This window comes from Streptopelia decaocto (genome assembly GCF_964273445.1).
Source record: "Streptopelia decaocto genome assembly, chromosome: 1".
NCBI classification, from domain to species: domain Eukaryota; kingdom Metazoa; phylum Chordata; class Aves; order Columbiformes; family Columbidae; genus Streptopelia; species Streptopelia decaocto.
The window spans coordinates 99,928,054-99,953,068 of record NC_138663.1 but is presented as its reverse complement, the minus strand read 5'-3'; the positions used below and the strand labels follow the sequence as shown (position 1 = coordinate 99,953,068).

The window sequence follows — 25,015 nt, the reverse complement described above, 5'->3', positions numbered from 1 at the left end:
GGATACAAGCAAAAAGAACATTTAGTTGCGGCTCTTTCATTCAGAAATGTATGTGTGAATTTGCAGGGTTATGTATAAGGAGAGTCATCTGTTATCAGAAGAGTTCACTGGTTTAACTCATTTATAAAACAGTAACAAAAACCTTGACTTTGCTTGGAGAGCTGTGCTGCTCTGACAGACACTTTAAGTTGCATAGCAAGATGGTGTTTATAACAAGACTGTGTGTGGTTATCTGAAGCTGCCTTGTAACAGATTGGAAGGGGAAAGTGCCAGCTTGAAGAGGCTTTCCCTTGTCTGCTTGAGATTAAAAGAATCATGTTTTCTCAATGAAAATTCTCTGCATATATAGAATGTCAAAATATTTATGCTCACTTTTATTTTAAAAATGTTCTGTAATCACAAAAGCAAAGAGTCAACTATCAGGAAATGAAAAGACAGTATATGAGAGAGACATTTCAGAATGTACAATGGGCTTCTTTTCATAGAATCATAGAATCATTCAGGTTGGAAAAGACCTTTAAGATCGCTGAGTCTACTGTAAAGTTATCCATCAGCTGACCACTATCGCTGCTGCTGGAAACGAGGTGTGGAAGCCCATCTGCAGTTCTAATATTTGGAAGGGAAAAGCTGTTACATTTTGCAGATCCGTATTGCTAGCAGTAAATATTACTGTTATTTCTACTAGACTGCCTTCTTTGAACCCTATCCACATGGGAAGGACGGCAGGGAACTTTGGTCTAGAAACAGGAGGGATGTACAAGTGGAAAGCTTCTGCCATGTTTCTTACTCTCTAGGTTATAGATGCAATCTTGGAGAAGTTTTAAAAGCAGAAAGAGATGGTATGACTGATCCATGATAAACTGGTGAACAGATGCTAACATGACAAATCAGTTTATTGGTAAGCTGCTCTATGGCACAGCAGCCTGAAGGAAGTTCAGACAAAGAAGCAAAACTGCTACTGGTTTTTAATTCAGGTAGTTCATTTAGTTATTCATTAGTGTAGTAGCTACACTAATGAAGAATTCCATATGTGAGCAATAGCACAGAAGGAGGAAGGCAGTAAGCAATTAGAACTATTATCACTATCAGGAAGAAGCCTCTTAACCTCTTTAGACTATATCACTCTTTGTTTGATTTAAAATAATTTATGCACTTTGCCACAGTATATATCTTGTGTGCACACTGGTACTCTGGGCTTGACTTGCTGCTTCATAGCATTTGGCAGTGCTACACCTTGTATCTTGATCGTCAAAACCCAAGAATGTGGAGATTTAGAATAAGGGCTAGAAAGAGTTTTGAAAAAAGAGAACTAATTGGCACTTGATGCAGCAACTAAAAGCAAGGCAATAGAAGACTAGGAAACTGCTCTTTGAGGCAACAGCTTAAATAGGGATAATTGGAACAATAATCTGGTAGAGGAAACAAAGATGTGAAAAAATGGAGAGGGTGAAAAAAAATATTTTTTCTGTAGGAAATAAGTGCTGGTGGAATAGCTACTGCACTGAGCCATAACCAAAATATTTGTACCTATTAAAACATTTCAAAAGAACTCCAGGAGGGTCAGAAAGTGCTGCTAGGGCATGCCCCTTCAAGGTGAGAGGTCCACACTGACAGCTCTACTCCTGAGAAGAACTCATTGCTTATACAAGATGAAACAGTTTCAACAGGGGAGACAAAGCTTCATAAAATACTTTATGTTTAGGGGATTCATCTTGAATGTAGAGGGTTTAAGTTCAATTCCATGTTTCAAAATCAGGCAAAATAAGAACTCAAAGATGTTTTCTGGTGACTGTGCTAAGCTGTAGGCCATGAGGTAGGAAAAGAGAAGAAAGTACGTGTCCCAGTTTCCTCTGCTGGTACAAAACCCTGTAAACAAATTTTCAAAAGAACTGCTCAGGAATGAACTAGTGCTAGGGAGCCAATTTTTTGTTGACATAGATGGCCATGATGGTAACAAAGAATAGAAACAGAAACATAGAAAAAGAATAGAAACATAGAACGGACAAAGAATAACAAAGAATAGAAACATAGAAAAGCGTCCTATGATTGTTATTCTGTCCTTTCAAACAAACACTTCTGCTGGCAAAGTTTGACATGTCAGACAACCAAGCCATACAGAAAGATACCAAGCTGCTGGTGTTGAAAGTTATTTTCAGTCTAAAAGGATTAGAGTTGAAAACTGCTGCATTTCTTCTACAGTGTGATGATATGACTTTTTTTTTTTTTAAATAGTAATTTACTTTCCAAATATTTTATGTCAAAACAGTTCCTTCATTTTCAAGACCCTCAGTGACCTCACCTTCCGTACATGTATAAGTTTTCTGGAACCTTTCACTTTCTGTTTAACTCTGGGCATTTACAGCAAAGTCTACATGGGCTTCCAGAAAATTTGACCTGGAGTTCTTCGCAGAGGTCTTGGTCTTTCTGGTGCTCTAATGTTGGGTGTTGGATCATATGGAGGTTTGAAATGGTGGATTTTTGGAGATAAATCCAGTCAGAACAGCTTTTTTATCTGAACTTTTGAAACAGAGCCTCCATTTTAGGAACAAAGCATGTATAAGCAAAGGTCTGGACAGACTTACCTAATACACTGTGAGCAGCCCTTTCCCTGTCTCTGTTCCAGGAAATACTGATACTGATCCTAAGTCATAAGGCTTTATTTGCTTAGGGTATTGAAGGCATTTGGTAACTCAAACCAGTAACACTTAAAATTGTGGTATTGGCATCCCCGGTGTTGTCTACTGAAATGAACTCGACAATGAAGAAAAGGAAATAATTTTTCCAAGGTCGTGTTTTTATTAGATATCCAACAATTGCACTTCTGAAAATTTTCTTTACCTTAAGTACTGATTTGATATTAGCAAGTTTGCATAACTGTGGAGAGAGGTAATACCTGTCCATGTGTGTGCCTTTAGTCCCTCCACACCCAACTAAGATAAATATACATCTAATGCAGCTATTTGCTATAGCAGTTTAAACTATGCCACTTGATTTTGGAGCCAGGAAAGTTTCTCAGAAATGTTCCATTTGGCTCTGAAATAACCATTCGAATGACCAGGTCACTCTCCAAAGTGCTGGTAACCGATAGAAGATGGCTGCACCTGAAACTGCTGTAGTCCCTTGAGATCTACGGCGTCACAGTACATGTCAGGATGTCATTAGTATAGAACACCAAAAATTACATATCGAGAAGGACTAAAAAGTGCTCCTTAAAAGGATTTTACAGATCCGGATCACTCTAACCAAGTGGCACATTTTTTAGTGACCATTTAAAATCTAAGACCTGGCTTTAATTCAAAACCAGCTCTACAATTAGTAATACTTTCAGACAGTATCAGCTGGGTTCCCAGTGTACATGATAATGTCACAGAACAACCCCAACTGTGACTAATTTAATTAAGGCTTGATCCTCGAATACAAAATCACTCCTTTTCACCAAATCGTGATGCTCACTGACCTACAGGAGAGAAAACAGGCAACACAGACAGAGAACCTTTCTCTGTCATTTAACCCATTTGTTTATTCAGTTACAAAGGAAATATATTACTAGTGTAATTCTCATGAGAATCTCTTTTAACATGAACAGTGAAGTAACTCCAGGTAGCCACATGAAACTGCTATTTTACATAAAGAATATGTTTCACAGTTGTTCCTATTAGACTTTTAAATTTTTAAAGATACTTAAAACTCTCCCAGGCTACATTATGTGTAGCTGAATTTTAGGACCTAAGAAGTCACACCAAGTTTCTAGAAAGTTGATGACTAGTGCTCCGATGGTTCAGTCTGCTAACGGGGGGAGAGGCAAAAGAGGCAGAGAAGCAAGAGACTGTCTCAGTTTAAGATGTATTTCACAAAATGCTCAGATGCTTCTCAAGCAATGTGTATCAACCTGCAAGCTAACTTTTTTGGCCTGAGGAACTGACCGATCTGATAGTGCATCTCTGCATCTATTTGTTTTAAACAAGATAGACCTGTACAGTGGGTGCCTGACCTGGTAGGGTGTACAAGCACAGCCAAAATACTGCAGTGTCTCATCTTAGGCACTTTATCACAAGGAAAGGTTCCTGCAAGCTTGAGTGCGATACCCTGATACCATGAACCACTCACATGGAGAGTTACTCACATGAAGCCTCCAAATCAATCAAATTATCAAGCATGGGTTTTGGAGAGCATTGAGAATGTTCCAGCTGGAAATGAGAAAAGGTTTTTTTGCATCATGATTCTGGATTCCCTTACCTGCCTCTGTATAGAAGGAAAATATCCATCTTAAAGTTTATGAACACATGCCATTCCCACAGGAAGTTGAGAGACAAATGTGTAAATAGACTTTTATAAAATTATTTGACAAAAATTATGTACATTCGTGAAGTGGGCAGCCCAAAGTCCTTCAGATGGATTCATTGTTCTCATCCCAGGCTTCTTTTCTTATACTTCATTGAAAATCATTGAAGAGTTGTGATTCTTACCTACTTTTATGTTTAATTAATATTCTTCTATTCCACTAAATTATTTCCTTATAGATACAGCTCTTAGAACTACACTGTGTCCTCCTTAGTGCAGGAGTACCAAATCAGACTCATGCATCAAGTTGGAAAATCTGATTTGGTCTTTGGTTCTTTGATTCAGTAACATAAATATTGATATTTTCTTTTTTACATTAATAAATAACATGTATCTTCTGGGAAGACAATGTTTGAGGGGTTTTTTTGGTGTGTATGGAACTTTTGGGAAAATATAGTCCAGACCTAATGGAAGGGCTTTTTTTAATTGATGTGCCTTTTTTTTTTATATTATAAAACTTCCTGATGTGTCTCCTCAGTTTGACCATTAGAAATAATTTCAGTAAACAAATCCTCTATCTCCTGACTCGTATAGTAAAAAATAGTTGTTCAGACTGTACAAAAGAAAGAACTGTTCTGTGATGTGATGTTGCTAATACCTGATACTGTTCTACCAAGCCAGCATGAGATTAATTGATTTGGACTGAGTAAATATTCAACTGTGCTTTTATTTTTCTGAAACAAAACAAGTTCGTCCTGCAGACAACTCAGAGTCTACTTTTTGAGACACAGAAGTAACAATTTGTATTCATCTTTATAAACAGTAGATGTAGAGTTTAAAAGAATCAAAATCAGTTATTTCTCTCTCACTGCCTGTTTATGTTTTGTGTTGTGTTTACTGCCACTGTGCTAAGATTTACAAATTGAAAATCACTTTTCTCATGGTTCCTTTGGGTGCAGCCATATATTTAAGTGTATCCATCACAAGGAGATTCTCTCTAAGAGTGATGAACACTATATTCTCCTTTGTCTGTGGTTAAATTCCTGACCCCAAGAATGTTCTCTGTGTGGTGCCTGATAGTGGGTACATGCATTTTTCAGGTACTTGTCTTCATGACATGATAGGTTTTTAAGAGACCATACAAAGAAAGGTATTTTTCCTTTTTTCTTTAACCATCTAGGTTCCAGCTAATTAAATACTTTAGGACAGCAAAACTCTTAAATATAGATTGTAAGTGTAAAACAACCATTTCTGACGTTGCTGTTGTGAGCAACTGAAATGATGAATGATAATGAAAAGAATAATTATATCCAGCTATAGCACTTTGTATATATTCTTTTTATAACAGCTTGCACATGACTTGTTCCACTTTGGTATTTGAAGAAGTCTTATTAGACAATAATACTAAAAGTAGACTCTTCCAGTCTGAAATAAGTGTTTGCTGTTTAAATAGCTATAAATGTTTAAATTCAGCTACTTAATTCAAATTCAATATCTGAATAAATATACAATATTTAAATAAATATTTATTTCAATACTTAAATGAAGCTTTGCAATTCACTAGACTTGCAAAATTGCTGTGTTGGTGTAACACTTTCTTGTTTGGGTCAAAGGCAACTTTTGCTAAGCAAAAGTAATGGAGGACTACTTTGAAAATCCCTTTCCTAAATAATGCCTATATCATATGCTAATCTCATAGTTGCTGTATTTATAGGTTAAAGTTAGAACAAAAAAGACTAAGAGGGCCCTTAAATGGAATTAAAAAAAAAAAAAAGAGAAATAAAAAATTAAACCAAAAATATTTTAAAGCAATAGTAATCCTTCTTCCTTGAATAAAAATGTTTTGTCCTTGTTCCTAATTTTATACAGTCTGATCATTCACACATCAATAGTAATATCTGATTATATATATATATATATATGACATACACACACACAAACTTGGAAGGATAACAAATGCTGCAGTGCTTTCTATTAGCACTTCTTTTGGCTTTTGATGCAGTCATTTAGTCCTGAATAACAACTGTGTGTCTGGATGAGTACAGAAAGCCTACGACTTCCACATTTGACCACAGGAGAGGACAAAAGAGGTGCTTTAGGAGGATGCAGTTTATCAAGGCCACTCTGATTTACACCCATCATGTCCTGAAGAATGCCACTGGCCTGTAATGACTGCTTTGGTGCTGTGTTTCATGTCTCTTCCCACCCTACTCCCAGCAGCAGAGCAGCCTTTATGGTGGTGCCGGGGCAGCAGTCGGTCAGTGGTGGCTCCAAGGGACCAGAACATCTGCCATATGGACTTCTGGGACACTTCCCTCACCACTGCCCTTCTGCCTAGCTGGTGGTCTGCCACCTACATACCTATGCTTAGGTTCTGAGGACAGGTGGTAACATTTGCTGGGTATTTCTTTGTACATAAAGTCAAGCCAAAACCAACTGCTGCTTGGCTTACATTCCTCCTTATCCTGGATAGAGGATTTCGTTATCCTTTTAACGGGCACACGCATTTACCTGGATGTGTTTAACTGCTGGGTGGGAATAGCTTTCTCATGGCTGTTTTAGGTATTTCTTTGAAACTTCTGTTATTGGTGAGAAATGCTGAATGCTTTCCTTTCAAACATCAAGGCTAAGCTAAACATCAGTGAAATAACTTCTGTTGGTCTAGAAGAGCTTTGCGTAAGGCCTTTGCTGAGTTGCACTGAAATTATTACTATACTTTCTAACTTTTAAATTTTAAGATGCATGCTTTTTTTTTTTTAATTCTCTGAAGACTTGGATTTAAGAAAACTGATTTTATTGCCACTAGTTCTAACTCACATTGTCTTGATTTTAATTTTTATTATGCAAGGAATGATACCTGTCAGAAAACATTCAGCTGCTGTCGATGTAAGACCTGCTTCCACTTTTTCTTGAGAGAATTCTCGACTTGGCGCTTGCCTTGGCTAAGTGGACTAAAAATGGCGGAGATCCATAGTGGAGGGAGAAATGATGTGCTACAGAGCTGTGCACAACACTGCAACATGTATGTTCTTCAGTGCACTCATCTTGATGCACATCCAAAGTATGTCAAAGATGAGAAAAAACCCACAACCTTTTGCAGATAAAAGATGCAGCTCAGAGTGACACATGTAAATGGGCAAGAAAGCTTAACAGAACTAAGCTGACTAAAGTTTATAAGGACAGAGGGTTTATTGGAAAGCTGAGATGGCTGGAAAAAGACAAATTTATGTACACAGTAGCCCTTCTTCAGAGCTAGTGTGTATATAACACATCGGATCTGGAACACATTTCTTTGCACATAAAAACCATCAGGAGAGACTTCATGGGGAAAACAGGTATCTCTCTACCTGAGATTATTGCCATTCAGAGGATAAAGCTCACCAGACAGTGGGAGGGATCTGAAGATCTCATCTGATGTATAATTTAAGCCAAGGACTCAAACGTTAGACCCGGGTCCAAGCTTCCAGCTTTTCCAGCTTCCCACTTTAGGGGAACCTCGTAACAGAGTAGCTAAGAGGAAAAAGGCACAAACCTTAGTGTTTGTGAGGTGCTCTCATCTTTGTTACTACAAGCTTAATAACTACCTGTTTAGAAGGACAGGTCCAAACTCTTCTAGTGCAAAGTTATTAGCAAAATTTCTGTCTGCCAGCAGTTTCTCTCCAACCTACAGAATTGTACAGCTCCACTGAAGATAAGCAATCGTTTTCTGCAGTAGGCCATGGCACTAGGCTAAGTCCAATGCTTTGAGGACTCCTCATACAGCAGGAGTAGGAAGATTTTTTTGTTTATATATAGGCAAGAGTGTGTACTCTAACCAGAACCTATAAAGCTTATGATGGAGGCCTTACAGCTTGCTACAGCATCTGTTTTCCTTGGAGTATTCTGAGAGCAATGGGATTGCCAGGTACTGCTCAGCCCTGGTTCGTTTTGTTCGTCTTCTCTTTGAAGTGTCTAGGCTGAGTTGCCCATCACTTCTGCCTCCCTTGTGGCAGGAGATGCTGAGGCTGAGCTGAAAGTAGCCTGGGCTGCTTTGAGTGATTATTAAGGCAGAGCGGGAGCCAGACAAGGCATCAAGTGCTGGAGCCTACTGACATTGCAGGTAAAGACATCCTGGTACAAATGCCTTGAACAAACTCTCTTAAGCATACAACATCTTGGTATTTCCTTCCAGGAGTGCCAACTGTTTAGCTCTAGAGCCTGCAAGGATGGTTGTCCAGCAACACAGTCAACCTGAACCTGGTCCTAGCTGTCATCTCAATATTGTGGTTATGCTGGTTTAGATATGGTCTGTGTGGCTGTGAAGCAGTGAAGCAAGAATTTGGATAAGACAAGGGTATGGAAATCCTGACAGCCTTGGGGACCACTGACAAAGTCTCACTGTGGTCAAAATGTTGCCCATTTTATTTCTACACCTTTTATGGCTCTGTAATTTGGGGCTACATCCATCAGGCAGTTAGGAGAGTTCTAAAATTGGCATGACAGTGGAGGAATTGTACCAGTGGAGGAACAACACTCTGAAATTAATTAAACTTACTGACTTCAGTGACATTTTGTAATATATTCTTCTAATTACTCTGTATACAGCAGACTGTGAATTTTGAAGAGCTAGAAACTGAGTTTAAAATACCAAAATATAAACAGCGATAATATTTGAGTGATATTTTTTGGTAGTGAAATATGTAACCTCTGTGGCTAATGATTTTATTATATTTTTCAGGCTTTGTTGTTAGTAAAAAAAAATGCCCAACTTTTAAAATGCTAATTTTTTTAGTACATTAATGATATAGGTAGACAACTGAGATAGCACCTATATGTATTCATGCTTGTTTTTGGAAAGTATATCCAATCTATTACTATGTATAAGAGAAACAAATGATATAAATACTGAACAGTGTGTCAAAGACCTTTCTTTCTCGTGCAATAATTATCTTTCCACTGTTACCAGAAGTATTAGTTATTAGTAACTCCCAACAAAGCTAGTATTTTCCAAGTTCGTGTATCTAGCAAAGGAAAAGGTTTCTGGATGTGAGTCTAAATTTGTGTTTCAGCTGCAGTAAATGCTCTTAATGGTGTGGTTTTTTCTTTATGCTGTGCTCTGAAGCTTGACTCTGGTTTGCAGAGTTTGAATCTCAACTCTCTGTATAACCATTGCAGTAGGGGTTGAAGGTGAAGAAATAATAATATGGTACTTGAAATAAAGTGGTTTTGCTAACAGACCAGTGAACATTGTCTGTTTATACAGGAATAGTGATTGAACCTCTGCTGAGTTTACTCCATAGCTTTATGAGATAGTTTCTTGCTTGGGAAGGCAATGTGCCCATCTAATCTTTAGGCTGGTCAGCAAGGAGAAGATTTAACTTTCTTTAGTTTAGAGTAGTGCTTTTGGCATTGTCTCTGTGATCCAGTGACACAGTGTTAAATGGCATTATGACCTAGATTCAATAAGGTGGAAAATAGGATGGCAAATAAAGAAGTGAGGCAATTGCCTTGTACTGTAAGAAATACTGAAGATATTTCTTGTGATCTAACCATGCCTTGGCATGACCTTGCTCTTACACCATGACTCAATGACACAACCTTATCCTCAGGAGAAGTAGATTTTTAAAGCCTGTTATTAACTTCCTATGGACCAAACAAATAACTGGAGAAGAAATGGGGTCATTTGTGGTTTTTTCTTTCTTTCTCTTCCTGACACTTCTCTGCCTCCTGATTCTTCCTAGTGCCTGGAGCCCTGCAAAGAGTCCTGGGACCTGAAGAAAAATCATTGCCAAAGCTTCTGTGAGGTATGTCAGCCCAAGGGCACTCTTTATCACTTTGTTCTAGCTGTCTCTCTTTCCTTTAAATATTAGCTTCAGGCAGATAGCTAACAAACACGGGATTTTTGCAGCATTTGCCTTCATTTGAATGGATACACATATAACAATTTAGCCATATTAAGTCTGACTTTAAGAGAAAGTGATTTTTTTTTTCTGACCAAATGATTCATCAAACTTGAAATTTTAAGACTTTATACAGCCACACTTACATAACTTCTCTCAGAAGGTGCTGTTAAATCCCTCCTGTAAGTTGCTGTTTCTACCACATACCCTTCTGTCTTTTCCAGCCATGTGTAAGAAAGAGTACCTTTGTTTAAAAGACAAAATGTCATTGTGTAAAAATCCTTGTGCAAGGTAGCCAGAAAAGATGGCTTTTCTGTATGTGAAGGTCAATCTGATATTTAAAAGAATATGTCTTCAGAAGTAACTGGATTGTGGACTCGTAGTTCAGAAGACTACTATGAAAATACATAATTATTTAAGAACAAGTCTTTGGAGAACTGTTTCTGAATCATGTTTCAGAATAACCTTGTGAATAAGCAAACCTAGATCAGGTAAACTAGCACAAAAAAGGAGATAGTTTTATTGGATTTAGAACATGGCTCTGCTGAGTCTGTAGAAGTCAGTTGTTACAGTTCTTAGTTAGTTCAATACAAAATGGAAGTATCATCTCAATAGAAAGTTGCTTTATTATAACTAAATAAATATAAAAATACAACATCATTCATGTCTATGAATCTGGATGTTTATGATGTGGATGTTTATAAAAAAATAGAAGTGACCTTAATTGATACATCAATCTCACTGATATACTGATTTAACTCACTATGGGCACTCTTTTTCTGGTACAAGAGCATGGCTTATGTTTAAATGATTTTGAGCACCATGAAGATGATTAGGAAAAGCTGTAATGTCAACTAAAAAAAATTTAGATCCAAATATGTGTAAATAGGGATTATGGGATTACTGATTTATGTAGTTACATTAGAAGACAAAGTAAAAATTTCTCATGAAAACCAGTCCTTGAAAGAGTTCTTTAACCCAGATTAATTGCTGCTTCCTCATATAGAAAACTCTAGGGTAGTGTAATAATGCAGTTTTAGTGGATCTAATTTATGCCATTCTCATATATCACTTCTCACTCAGGCTGTGTGTTTCCAGATATGGGTGAAAATACGTATAAAATTGGTTTAAAAGGAAAACATTTGTAGAACACTGTTCTATTGTAGTTAAAAACAGTGAGCATCCCTCTTTGATTAGTGTTTTGTGGTTGAAGCTAAATTTAGAACTTCAAAGGCCTATAATGAAGAGCAACACATTTAGCAGCTAACTGAAAAATGAGCTGTGAAATAGGGTGAGGAGGAGAAGCCTTGAGGACGTATTATGCCTCAGGGAGCTATAAAGTTTTTAATTAAGTAGCTGCAAATTTGTGATGTTTTAGGATTTGAAATTAGCTTCACACACACACAAAAGCACGGGACCACTTTCTCTCAGGCTCCTGAATGCTCTGTAGCCATTGTTTGATTGAATTAAATGAGGCTGTTTTCCTTTGAGATTGTTTTCAATCATTTTGTATTTTGTAAAAAATCTGGAAACAACAATTTAGCTTTGTGTTACTTAAGGTCCCTGCTTGATATGTTACTTCTTATCTACTGAGTAAGTGTGCTGATGTTAAAGGAACCTTATGTGTGAAGAAGAAAAGGAAAAACATTATTTGACTCTTTTTTTTTTTCTTACAAGTTAAGTTTCCTGCTGGTTTAGCTTCTTAACTGGCTAACCATGGGATCAGGTGCCTTCCAGTGTGGGGTAACAGCAGGAATGCATATTCAAGGATCACTGGGATCGAGATGAGAAATGAGGACTGCTCAATTTGGCAGCCTTTGGGCTGGTTAAGCCATAACACCCACATGCGTCCTTAAAAGCCTAACTCAAAAAGTCTAGATTGTTCTGTAGGACAAGATGGTAAATGTGACTTTGGAGAATAAACTGATATGCGAAACACTTGGGCCTCCTTAACAGTGAAGAGTCTTTCTCATTTCACCAGAAATATGAGAAGAGTAAAAATGAGAAAATAAAACATTAAAATATGGAAGGAAGCTGCAGAAGTTAAATGAATAGTTGGATGGACAGTGAGTTACAATTCCTGTGTAGGCTTTGGAATCTGTAAATCAGATCTGCCAGAGTGTAAAGCTTTTGGTTCCTCTGAGATAGAAAGAGAGGCCATAGATAACCCCAGTTAGATGGGTTGTCCATCTACAGACCTACCAGTCACTTGTAGGGAATGGCTTTAGCCATATTTGCACCAAACTAAATAAAGCAACAGATAAAAGAGGAGATGAAATCCCCACATCACACACAGTGTTCTGCCCAGGGTCCTAGATGCTATTTTTAATACAGTTTTAGGTGAACCTTTCAAACCTCTGAGGGGTACACATGCTATAATATGTCTACGCCTTGAAGCAACCTCTCACATATCTAAGACTTGAATTCTCAGAGAAGTAGCATTTACTTTGATCTTTAATCAATATTTTTAAGGCTTACTTTAATCTGTATTTTCTGCTGATCTTTTTATCAGAAATTACTTCCAGTTCCATGAAGAGTTATACAATTACTAATATGCTGGCAAGAACATAAAGATACTGCAAAATCTTCTCTTATCCCACTCACTTCAAAAAGTATACTGAAATAAGATTTCACTTATTTATCTAGAGTGGCATTACATCAGATATTGTGGGTAAAGTATTATGAGGTACAAAGGGAGGAATGTGGGGTAGTCCAAAAAATAGACTGTCTGACCATTGCTTCCCCTTTGTTTTTGGAATGTTTTTAATCTGTCATTGAGCAACTTTGTAGCCAGCCAATGTGAAGAAAACAAGGGAAAGCTGGCAGATATAAACAACTATATTCCATTAAAGATGGTGCTCTTACTTGAGGGAATTCATCATTCTGTACTTGGAATGTTTTTTTAGAAGTGGCTTGAATATGTAAACCTTCAGGGATAGTCTTGCAAAACCCAAAAATCTGAATTTTCCTTCAGGAGGTCTTGGAAAATGTACAGCTTTTTTTTTTAAAAAATATTTTTTTTTAGTTCTGTTCCTGTTGAAAACCTTATATAATTATTTTGATTTTCCTTTAGCCTCTTTTTCCCAAGAAGAATTATGAATGCCTAACTAGCTGTGAATTCCTTAAGTACATCCTGTCTGTGAAGCAAGGGGACTGCCCAGCACCTGAGAAGGCCAGTGGTTTTGCAGCTGCCTGTGTTGAAAGCTGTGAAGCTGATAGTGAATGTTCCGGAGTGAAGAAATGCTGTTCCAATGGATGCGGTCATACGTGCCAGATTCCAAAAAATCTGTACAAAGGTAGACATTATTAATATGTACTCATACTGGGCTAATAACTTCAGGCCACAATAACATCTCCTAGAAAAACAGGACTTTCCTTTCAGAGAAGTTTGTACGGGTGGGAAAAAAAAAAAGAGAGGTACCTATGAAAGGTATAACTGGACACTGAAAGAGTAGAACGCCAGAGAAAAATGTTGCTTGAGTTTCTGTTTTGTTTTGTGTTGTTTTTTCCCCCTTATGAAGCCCATGTCTGGAAATCTGTGGAATGTAAACATGTGGCTATTATGAATCATCTTAAGCAGAACAAACTTGCCGATTTAGATGAAATCTCAATTTGATGCAGATGAGAGAGAATGCAGCAGGATAATATTTAACAATAAATAGTTCGAGTCCTGCTGATTGCAAATAACATTTATGATTATAAGCCAAACAGGTAGAACTACCAAATACGAAGTGTGAGGTCATCTGGTAAAAGAACAAACCAGTGCAGTGTGTTAGGCATTGGTGTTCTTAATGACTTAAGAACAAAATAGTGAAAAGTTATAATATCCACATATATATTATTCATTATTTAAATCTAAGGCAATCTTATTCAAAAGCTTTAATTGAGTCCTGAAATTCTATGAAAAAGGTTCTCCTTGACATCCATTGGCAAGAACATACAGACTAAGAAATTATTTGCGTAGACAAACTCTAGATATTTGTTGGAATTCAAAAGCTTTATACATGGAAATACCCTGAAACTGTGCTCCTAATGCAGAGCAGTGAGCCTTTATGAAAGGCATTTTCTTGTTCCACGGAGCAGAAGTGTTTTTTTAGAAATCCATTCTCCTTATTTCACTGAAAAAAAGTAAATCCTGATCGGTTATGCTTCTGATAGCATGGGCTCTCTGTGGAGAGCCTAATCAGCAGAACTCTGAACTAAAATTCAGGCCTAGGTCCAAATCCAGACTGTTTTCCATCTGTGGATGGAAAAATGGAGAAATATGTGAAGGAGATGGTAATTTTATTTTTAAGTTCATTGCTTTAACTGTAATGTTGATGCATCTTTTTGAATGTCCCTAGTAATGAGAATGTATGTCAGAAATAATGTGGTTTGACTTTAGAATCCTGTCTTTGAGTGTACAGGATGGGCCATCAGGAAGCACTGTCTTATTTTCTTACATAAATGAAGAACATCTGATCTAGAAGTCACAGAGGTTGAGTAAGCATAAAACCGATGAAGATATTTGTCAAAGTATTTTGAAGACCAGGTAGTTCTGTGATCCAGATTTTCAGTGCAGAAGGGAAATTCTCTTCCAATAGACTTCAGATCAGCCCCTTTAAAACTATAAGCAATTAATACACTCTTTTACACAGCACCTTTTAAAATTAAAATAATTAAAATGGATCACTTAGTTATTTCTTTTGTCTTCTTGAGAAAAATGGCCATATTGTTAAACTGCCATTCATATTGCATGTGTAACAATTTACATCGTCAGGCTCAATACCACAACTACAAAGCATTCCAGTAAATGTAGTAACTGGAAAAAATTAAAACAAACAAGCAAACAAAGACATGGAAACAAGATGACATGCTTTTGTAGAGGACACAGGATATGATGGGGTATGATATGATGTATAACTGCACACTGGCAAGTCTAGTACTGTTCACCTAGTTATATAGGAGCAGAACTAACCTTCTCTAACATCTTATCACCTATCTGTAGGAGGTGCTTGCTTGTAAGAGCATATATGTCTTGCAGAGGAAGGGCAAGCCCAATATCGTACTGCCTTCTCAGCTGATGAATTCAGCTAATTAGCCTGTTCAACCTGTCTTTCTGCAACAAAGGACAAATAGAATCAGAGCAGGCTTGCTATTCCTTTCCTCCAGGGGTAAATGACCTTCCTGTCACAAAGGAAGAGTAAACTCTGCAAGCATGGCTAAGATCTATTGAATAAGTTTAGTACTTATTCTTATCATATTGACAGCACTCACAGCTGGAAAATAAACTCAGATTGAATCTAAGAGTCTACAGAAGTTCCTGTAGTTTTACTGTTGATCAGGCTCTGGAGATTAGTTACAACAACAGATATAAAATACCCATCTGATTTGCTGGATGTACAAACTGGATTTGCCCTCTAATATTGAATGCTGAAGCCCAGTCCTAGAATAACATTAATGGCAGTACCCTGCCACCAAAGTCATATATTGCAAGTGTTCTTGGGTTAACTTAAGAAGTCCAGTGATTATCCTGATTGTTTATTGGCTTGCATTCACTGTAATCTTCACACTGTCTATTATCATTGTATTTTTTCATCTTTGTTGGGAGTATTACTATTCAGTTACATAGTCTTCACATTCTTCCTTTACTGGAGGTATTGAATCATCTCTACTACTCTTCTGTCATCTGCCTTATTCACGTCTTTTAGGCCATCTCGACTAGTCAGGATTTCAGAATGTTTCCCTTCTCCATGGCCTAATTTTTTTTTTTCTATGTGAACATCGTGACGTTATAAATAACAGTAAGTGTCTAAAGTAGATTTGGTACTTTATAAATAGAAATGGAAGCAATATTTCTGCTTAGAAATAAAACAGTTTAAAAATGCAGAAGAAAAAGGAGTGAATAGAAGGGGATGGAAAATGTGTGATCAGGTTCACTTGGTCTAAATGCGCGTATACATCCCCAAATAAGGACAAGGACATGTATCTTTTTCTACACGCAACTAGTGACAGCTGAAAAAATTATCCATCACCCTTTTCCTGTTCAGAAGCTAGTGGTCTCTCAGGTGTGATGATACACCTACTTGTGTGAACTTTCCAGGACCTCTTTTTAATAAAGATTTTGGTTTCATGCTTTCTAAACCAGCCTAACTAACTTTGACTGAAATATGTAAGGGAACAATCCATACAGCAGACCAAACTGCAGATCTAGGCAAGATAAATTGTGAAAAGTAGATTATGACATTTAAAGGGTATGTTGGTATGACAATATCATAACAGGATAGCTGGAGCCAGATGGTCACCCACAGTTTAAATGCTCCTTTCATGCTTTCAGAAAAACAGATTTGTATTTAAAAAACAGTGTACGGTTTTAAAAGTACACATTTCTGAGTCTTTGAACAACTGTGTTTACAATTGTACTAATGCCATGAACGTACCCTTTGCTGTCCGAAACCTTTCCATGGAAACTTTTTTAATTCCTGGGGAACTAATATTTAAGATACAGATTCTTGTGATGGCCCAGCATGCATTTATTTTTTGTGGCACAGAGATGCATGTGCTGTTTGAAAGACACCTTTAGAAACATTTTTCCTGGACGCTGGTATTGAACTCATACAGCAATCAGTGATTTGAATTCTTCAGTTAAGCACTGCAGGCTTCAGAGGGCTAATTTGTTCCAGCAAGATGAAAGGGCTGACCATTTACATAATAAAAAGCACATTGAAGAGTAATTGGATCTACACATCTGGATATTAAATTGATGTTGCTCATTCTACAAAAGTATTTTGAAATGCGCTTGTGCTGGGCTCTCGGTGTTTGTGCCGCTGTGCTCCATCTGCACGCAATTCCCTACCAGCGGAGAGGCAGAGATACTCGCAATCAAGTGAATCCAACTGCCCCTAATGCAAAGCAGATGGAAGTTTTCTTAACATGCAAATTCTAGGATTATTGTACATCATAATTAAAGAAGGATTTTTAAATGTGGAAATTCGAACTGACATGTTCTGTGATATTCGTTATATTAGACTGCTGGCTGCTGAAGGTTATCCAGTTTTAAACTGCTGCGATAACCAGATTTACATACTTGATTTTCCTCAGGCTAATTTTAGATTTTGTCAAGGGCTACAATATCAGTTTTTATTTACTTACAGCTAATTGTATATTCAGGTTTAGGAGAAGACCTCTTAAAATACGAAAGCTGTTTGTTCACCTAAGGAAATTTTATTACTCAGTAATCTGTGGCAGACTGAGTAGGAAACAATTTATCAAACCAACACATACAGCTGGACACCCACTGAAATTACAAAATAACTAAAGTGCATGCGATAACTTACTAAGAAGGTTATATGTCAGCACAGAAATCTTATTTGTGACATATCCTGAAGTGACAAAATGCTACACACTCAAATATGTGAGTTCCTAAGGTCTGTCTAGAGAAAAGTATCTAACACTTGGTTAGTTGATTTAATCAAAAGATGCCAAATCTGAAGAGTTGTTTTTTCCTTCAAGCTACTGCAGATATTTTCAAAGAAAGTGTTGTTACCATCAGTAGAAACAACAGAAATAACTGTCCTTCAGTTTCACTGTCTAATGAAAAATTACTGTAAAATTTTAGAAAGACATCTTTGTCTCTGAAATGTAACAATTGGACAGTATACGTGAGATATAACATATGTATTCCAAGATGCCTTGGAGTTACCTTTCTTAGATCTTTAGGGAAGAGTCTGGAGTGACACATCATACCATACAGTTACATGTGAGTCAATAAGATCATGCTGCCATGGAGAAGGGAAACAGTTCCCTTAAATATATCAGACTAATATAAGTTGTTTGAAATAATCCTGCTTCTCTAGTCCGCACTAGTAAGACCTTAGACATGGTCTGAGTCCAGGTTTAGGCTTGATTCTGGAGAAGTGCAGTGGGCCAATGGGAGAGTTTCCAGAGACAACTGTGAAAATGATCAGAGGTCTAGAAACACTGATTTAAAAGGAAAATGCAGTGCACTGTGATTATTAGACTGAAGAAGAAAACATTGAGAGGCATGGGAACAGTCTTGCGGTACATAAAAGGCTTGTCTATAGATGAAAGCAAGAATCTGTGCTCCACAATCCATGAACATCATGGACAAGTATGGAGTTTAAGATGCAGTGGAGGAGACTAAACAAATTAGTGAAAAAGCTTCCTAATCATAGGCATAGAGAAGTAGTGGAGCAGATTACTATGTGATGCTGTGGAAATTCTGTCATTAGATGTGTTTAAGCACAAATTAGGTAAAAACTGCACAACAGGTATAGTTGATACTTCATGGGATCAAAGGAATTTTTCTCCAGATTATCAAAGCATGTTTGGAACGTGTTTTTTGTGAGATCAGTTTTAGCTTACAACTTTCAGATCCCTTAGTTTTTAAATTAAATAAATAAATAATTTTGAAGATTTTTAAAAGCAACTTTAATGTTAGCAGAGAAAGCTCATTTATGTGCACTTCTGAAGCTCCCACACTCATCAGCCTATCCATTTCCCCCTTTACTCCTTCTGTCTGATCAACAATCTCCTTCTTTTAAAATTACTTTTTTATACAGATTCATCTACATATGGTTTAATTGCATCTTTCAGATTACTTACATATTTTCATCTGCATGTTCCTGTTACAGGAGTTCCACTGAAACCCCGGAAAGAATTAAAATTCATGGAACTTCAGTCTGGAGACCTGGAGGTGAAGTGGTCTTCAAAATTCAATATTTCCATTGAGCCTGTGATCTATGTTGTTCAGAGGAGGTGGAATCAAGGAATCCATCCAAGTGAGGATGATGCTACTAACTGGCAAACTGTGGCACAGGTCAGTTCTTTGTAAAGCGACATGGATCCCTAGCTTCCAGACCATGATCTAAATGTCCTCTTCAGATCAAAGAAGAGATAGATCACTTACAGGTGGGGAGGCTCATGCCCTTCATAGGGTCTCTCTCCAGGTCATGACAGAGCTGCAGACAGAATCCAGATCGCCAAGGGCTCACTTCACTGCTCAGTGCATTGTTTTCCAGATTTACTCAAGGGAAATGAACTTAATATTGTCACTTCCAGCTTTTCAGTTATAGCAACATAAAATGCCTTTGGTATGTGTTAAAAATCACTCCATAAAAAATGTGTGAATATATCAGTAAAGAAGGAAGTAATGGTTTCCTTTCCCCCAAAAGAAAAAACTACTCAGAGGTTTCTGTTTTCAAAATGAATTTATTTTGTGGGTTTTCTCTCTATAGATAAAAATCTATAGAACTAGCTGGAGGCTTGATTTTCTTCAGGCCAGTGAGTGGCACTTTCTTGTAAGCACATACTTATGATCTATTCAGATGGGGATTTCAAAGTCTCTAAAAGCCACAATGTCTTGAAAAATGTAGAATTAGATACCAAAATCCATTGAAGGAAGCACATAAGAGACATAGTCCTTTACTGAGCCATCTGGATCCTCACAAGTCTATGGGACCAGATGGGATCCATCCTAGGGTGATGAGGGAGGTAGCAGAAGAACTTGCCAAGCCTCTCTCCATCATCTTCTAACAGTCCTGGCTCACTGGGGAGGTCCCATATGATTGGAAATTGGCCAATGTTACCCCAGTCCACAAAAAGGGCTGCAAAGCTGACCCTGGCAACTACAGGCCTGTCAGCCTGACCTCAGTGCCTGGCAGGGTTATGGAGCAGATCATCCTGAATGGAATCACACAGCACCTTCAGGATGGACAAGGGATCAGACCCAGCCAGCACGGGTTTAGGAGAGGCAGGTCCTGTCTGACCAACCTGATCTCCTTTTATGATCAGGTAACTCACCTGGTGGATGAGGGGAAAGCCGTGGATGTGGTCTATCTGGACTTCAGCAAGGCCTTTGACACTGTCTCCCATAATATACTCCTGCAAAAGCTGGTAGCCCATGGCTTGGACAAGTGTACTCTACGCTGGGTTAAGAACTGGCTGGAGGGCCGGGCCCAGAGAGTGCTGGTGAATGGGGCTGCATCTAGCTGGCGGCCAGTCACTAGTGGTGTTCCCCAGGGGTCAGTGTTGGGTCCAGTCCTATTTAACGTCTTTATTGACGATTTAGATGAGGGGATTGAGACCATCATCAGCAAATTTGCTGATGACACCAAGTTGGGAGGGAGCGTCGACCTGCTGGAAGGCAGGAGGGCTCTGCAGAGGGATCTGGACAGACTGGAAAAATGGGCTGATTCCAATGGGATGAAGTTCAACAATGCCAAGTGCCGGGTGCTGCACTTTGGTCACAACAACCCCCTGCAGCGCTACAGGCTGGGCGCAGAGTGGCTGGGGAGCAGTCAGACAGAAAGGGACCTGGGGGTACTAATTGACAGGAAGCTCAACATGAGCCATCAGTGTGCCCAGGTGGCCAAAAAGGCCAATGGTATCCTGTCCTGTATCAAAAATAGCGTGGTCAGCAGGACAAGGGAGGTGATCCTTCCCCTGTACTCTGCATTGGTGAGGCCACACCTGGAGTATTGTGTTCAGTTCTGGGCCCCTCAGTTCAGGAAAGACATTGAAGTGCTGGAGCGAGTCCAGAGAAGAGCAACAAGACTGGTGAAGGGACTTGAGCATAAGACCTGTGGGGAGAGGCTGAGGGAGCTGGGGTTGTTTAGTCTAGAGAAGAGGAGGCTTAGAGGTGACCTCATCACTCTCTATAACTACCTGAAGGGAAGTTATAGCCAGGTGGGGACTGGTCTCTTCTCCCAGGCAGTTAGCAATAGGACAAGGGGGCATGGGCTTAAACTCTGCCAGGGGAAATTTAGGCTGGATATTAGAAAGAAATTCTTTACAGAGAGAGTGGTCAGGCATTGGAATGGCCTGCCCAGGGAGGTGGTGGACTCGCCGTCCCTGGAGGTTTTTAAACTGAGATTGGACATGGCACTTAGTGCCATGATCTAGTAAACGGACTAGAGTTGGACCAGGGGTTGGACTCGATAATCTCTGAGGTCTTTTCCAACCCAGTCGATTCTGTGATTCTGTGTGATTCTGTGATTCTGAGGTCAGTGGGACTCAGTGCACAGTCTCCAAGGCATGGCTTGGGTCTTATCAAAAAGGTAAGAAATAAAATGGGTGAGAAGACTGTTTATTTTTTAAAAATTAAAACAAAGAGTGAAAAAAGGCTAAAACCTTTATTCTTTGTAAAGCTGTGTTCTTTTCAGGTTACTCTTCAGTTCATAAAAGACTATGATGTCATGCTTTTATCACTCAGTGCAATCCAGACTGAAAATGTAAGATTCATGAGCAAACATTTCTTAATGAGAAGCAGCCAACAGAGCATAAATTTTCACTTAGTTCCTTCCCAGTATCAATCTGTTTTTACCATGCTGACAGTCCACCTGGGTGGCAGAGTTCCAATCGTTTATCTTAACTGCTTCATCCTCATCTCTACTGACAAGAAAAGTAAAAAGCTGATTTTGAAAAGACCTGCGGGATGTCATTATAGCTAGGAAGAAATGGACAGAGAGAATAAATAGAACCATCTACAAAATAAAGTAAGGAGTTCAAATTCTGTAACAATCTGTGCTCATTCTCAATTCAGATTGTGTAGGAAAAACCTACCTTAAAACAATGTCAAGCTTGTGAAATTGAACAGTTATAAGTGAAGTTTTCAGATTCAGTGTGGTGCTACAGGAGGCTGTCACTGTATTAGAGTTTTAACCAGAAAAAGTCACCTGCAACAGTCTGGCATGAAACCCGGTTTGTGCAAGCCGGAGGGAATATGCACACTTCCAAACCTGATAAGGTTTCAGTGACTTATTTATTGTCTCTCGGCTGAGTTGTGGGTTTTCAATCTGCATTATATTAAGGGAATAACCTCTGCCTTTGCTACCAGGAAAGCACCATGTAGCTAAAAAGAGCCAGACCTGAATGACTCCTCACCGTTATCATGCCACGTATATGTGCTAGAGCGTAGAAGGCCAGCTCTTCTGGCTGGTGGATCCAGGCTGCAAAGATCGCACAGTGCTGTGCTTTTTCTCATCCCAGAAACAGACCTCATACACACTTCTGGAAACATGCACTATATATGCTCTGCAGTAGTGGAGAATATATGAACTTCTGCCTTCCTCCAGTGGCTGTACAGGAAAGAGTGTTTCAGAAGTGTGTTCCTGTGCAAGACTGTTAAGAATCCTGACAGCTGCCATTCCTGGGGGTCTGTTACACGTGGACAGAAGGGACTGAATTAATCACTGTGGCAGGAGAAACCTCCTCCAACTGACATCTCAGAATTTCCTTGTCCCTTCTGCATCATAGGAGATGCGTGCATGGTTGCATGATAGAGCCCGCTGGGGATGTCAGTCCAGAACAAGCTTCGGGATGCCTGACTGGCTTTGTGAACTGTGTATACCTTATGGGGCATACAGCCTGGGCTTCCTTCAGGGTTGCTAGTAATCAGAATTTCTGTCTCTACAGACTAATGTACCTCCATGGTGTTTGTAGTTGCAGACATCCCACCAGGCAGTCAAATTTGTTAAGTGTGGCTGCATGCAATAGAACTTATTTTCCAATATCAGCAACAAGGTTGGATAACCAGATTGATTAAAGTGACTGTGTGCACAGCCTCTGGGCTTTTCTTGTCCGTATATCTGAGATTTTTTTCTCATATAATTCCAAAACATTGTGGTATAGACCTTAATTATAGGCAAAGACTGTGAAGAACTCAGCCGTTCAGCTGAGAACTCCTGAGGAATCTCAGTCCAGGGGAGATGATGCTGGCTCTTCCATTACTCTGCAACTTAAGCTAGAAAGCATGTAAAAAGCACTTGAAGTTCAAAAAGGCTGTGGGTGAGAATCTGAATTTCTCTACATCTATGCCCATATGTAATGTAATTATGCAAAGTTTTTGTTAGCATCTTCTTATAAGAAATTTTATGTTTTATCAGAGGTCCTCATCTGAAATTTTGTTTTTATTATCTGTCCAAGAAGAAATTGGGTTATAATTTTCAATAACTTTATTTTAAAGTGTTTATTTTCAATAAAACTGGCTGTTTTCTATTGCCTTTACATGAGTCAATTTGCAAGTAATTTTTCATGTCTCAGATAAATTTTTACTTGGTATTGAAAAAATTATTTTGAAAACATATTTTTCCTTTGTATTCTATTGTTTTATCAGTCTTTCTCGATGTTTTCTTTTTAAGGAAGGCTCACTCTATTAATACATTATTTATTTAAATCTCCAAGTATATAAAGAAAGCAAACATCTTGTAAAATATTTTAGTTATTTTTCACTTCAGGAAGAAGGAATTTTGTTAACTTTAGTTTTCTACTGCATGTTTTTGGGAAAACTTAAGTAACCATTTGACTAATTTCTGTTGGTTAATATAAAAACTATAGGAACTAAGCTACTAGTTAGCCTAGTTAGCCATGATGTACAGTGTCCTAAGTGATTATGCCAAGTTTCTTATACTGCTGTTTTTTTAAGGTTTAACTAGCAGAGCAGGACCTGCTGCACCATCCAATGAGAATACTGTGTATCTTGTGAACAAATTTATAATTCTGTTTGTTGCTATATGCTTTCTAAAAATAATACTATTACTGTTTACATTGGAAACTTAGATATTTAATCGTATGAAGCTAATTAATGAAATTAATTCAAATGTGCCAGGTCAGTTATTTTCAGACAGAATACATCTGTTATGTGTGAATGGATGTCAAATATGTGAGCGTGTGCACATATATACACACACACCCCCCAATTTATATGTACATATACATATGGGCAGACAGTTATGAAGATTACTTACTAGTTTATTCCTTTATTAAAACAAATAAGGAGCAGTATTTACTACTAGCTTGATTGTGACAGACCTTAGTGCTTTACCTTGGAATTGCCAAAACTCTGTGGACAACTCATCACGGTCTACAGCTTCCTCATAAGGGGAGGAGAAGGTGCCGAACTCCTTGGAGTAGTAACACAAGAATCCTGTCTGAATGGCCTAACTGCTCTGCTGCTGGATCATAAGTTCTTGCTTCTTCCTCCCCATCCTAACTAATCCCACCTTCCCCTTACAAGAAGTTTTAGCTTTCAGTCTTCCGTTCTCTGAGGAACAGTTTTGCCCGTGAATGTAGAACATGTCCTAATTCAAAATAGCACACAACATTGAAGATGCTAGGCTGTATTTTCTCCCAGCCTTTCAGGCAAAGGATGGGATTAAAATACTCTGGGTAGGTTGTTTAATCATTAGTCAGTTTTATGAGCAGCAGGAGGAGATTTCTATAGGAATTTTGAAGAGTATAGCAGATAATTCCCCTTTGAAAGGGAATGAAGGAAACACTTTCAGGAGAGGGCTCAAGGTTTAAACAGTGAAGGGCTGCTGGGAGAGGAATAGAACTGTTAGTGCTTGCTAAATGGGGCAGCTTTGGGCAAATCTCAGACAAATTTTCACCTGAAATTTTCTTCTTTCTGGCAACTGGAAGTGACCTGTTGTCCCTCTGACCTGAAATGCACTCTTGAGGAGTGTCAAGCTATTCTCTGTGTTCTCTAGATCATGTTGTTGCGATTGTGTGCTGCTCTTACATAAAGCTGTATCCTGATGTAGTAAATGGGAACTTTCCCATGTCTTCACTGAGCTTTGGATGATGCTGAAGGTGGACATGTTGATCAGTGATTTTTGTCTGAAGACCCATTTGTTATTTTATTCCAAATGAAATGCCTATTAGGATTGAAAGTTGGCTTTGACGCAGTAAATAGGTAATGTGTAGCTAAAATAAATAGCAATGATGATCCCATAATGATCTGAGGGCCAATCTTTTGTCTTTTATTTATGATTCTTAAAAAATATATTATGAATATTATGATCTCAGCTCCAAAGATACTAAAGTAATGAGAACTAACTGAAGCAATTAAACAAAAA

At 38.2% G+C, this 25,015-nt stretch overlaps 1 protein-coding gene across 2 annotated transcripts in view; it reads left to right on the top strand.

Annotated features, from left to right (window-relative positions):
* ANOS1 (anosmin 1) overlaps window positions 1–25,015 on the top strand; it is a 141,133-nt gene that overhangs the window by 65,427 nt on the left and 50,691 nt on the right. For both annotated transcript variants that reach the window (XM_082051560.1, XM_082051559.1), the window contains exons 3-5: window positions 10,002–10,064; window positions 13,234–13,456; window positions 18,794–18,978. In XM_082051560.1, coding sequence (XP_081907686.1) covers window positions 10,002–10,064; window positions 13,234–13,456; window positions 18,794–18,978 — 471 coding nt within the window. The remainder of the gene's footprint in view (window positions 1–10,001; window positions 10,065–13,233; window positions 13,457–18,793; window positions 18,979–25,015) is intronic.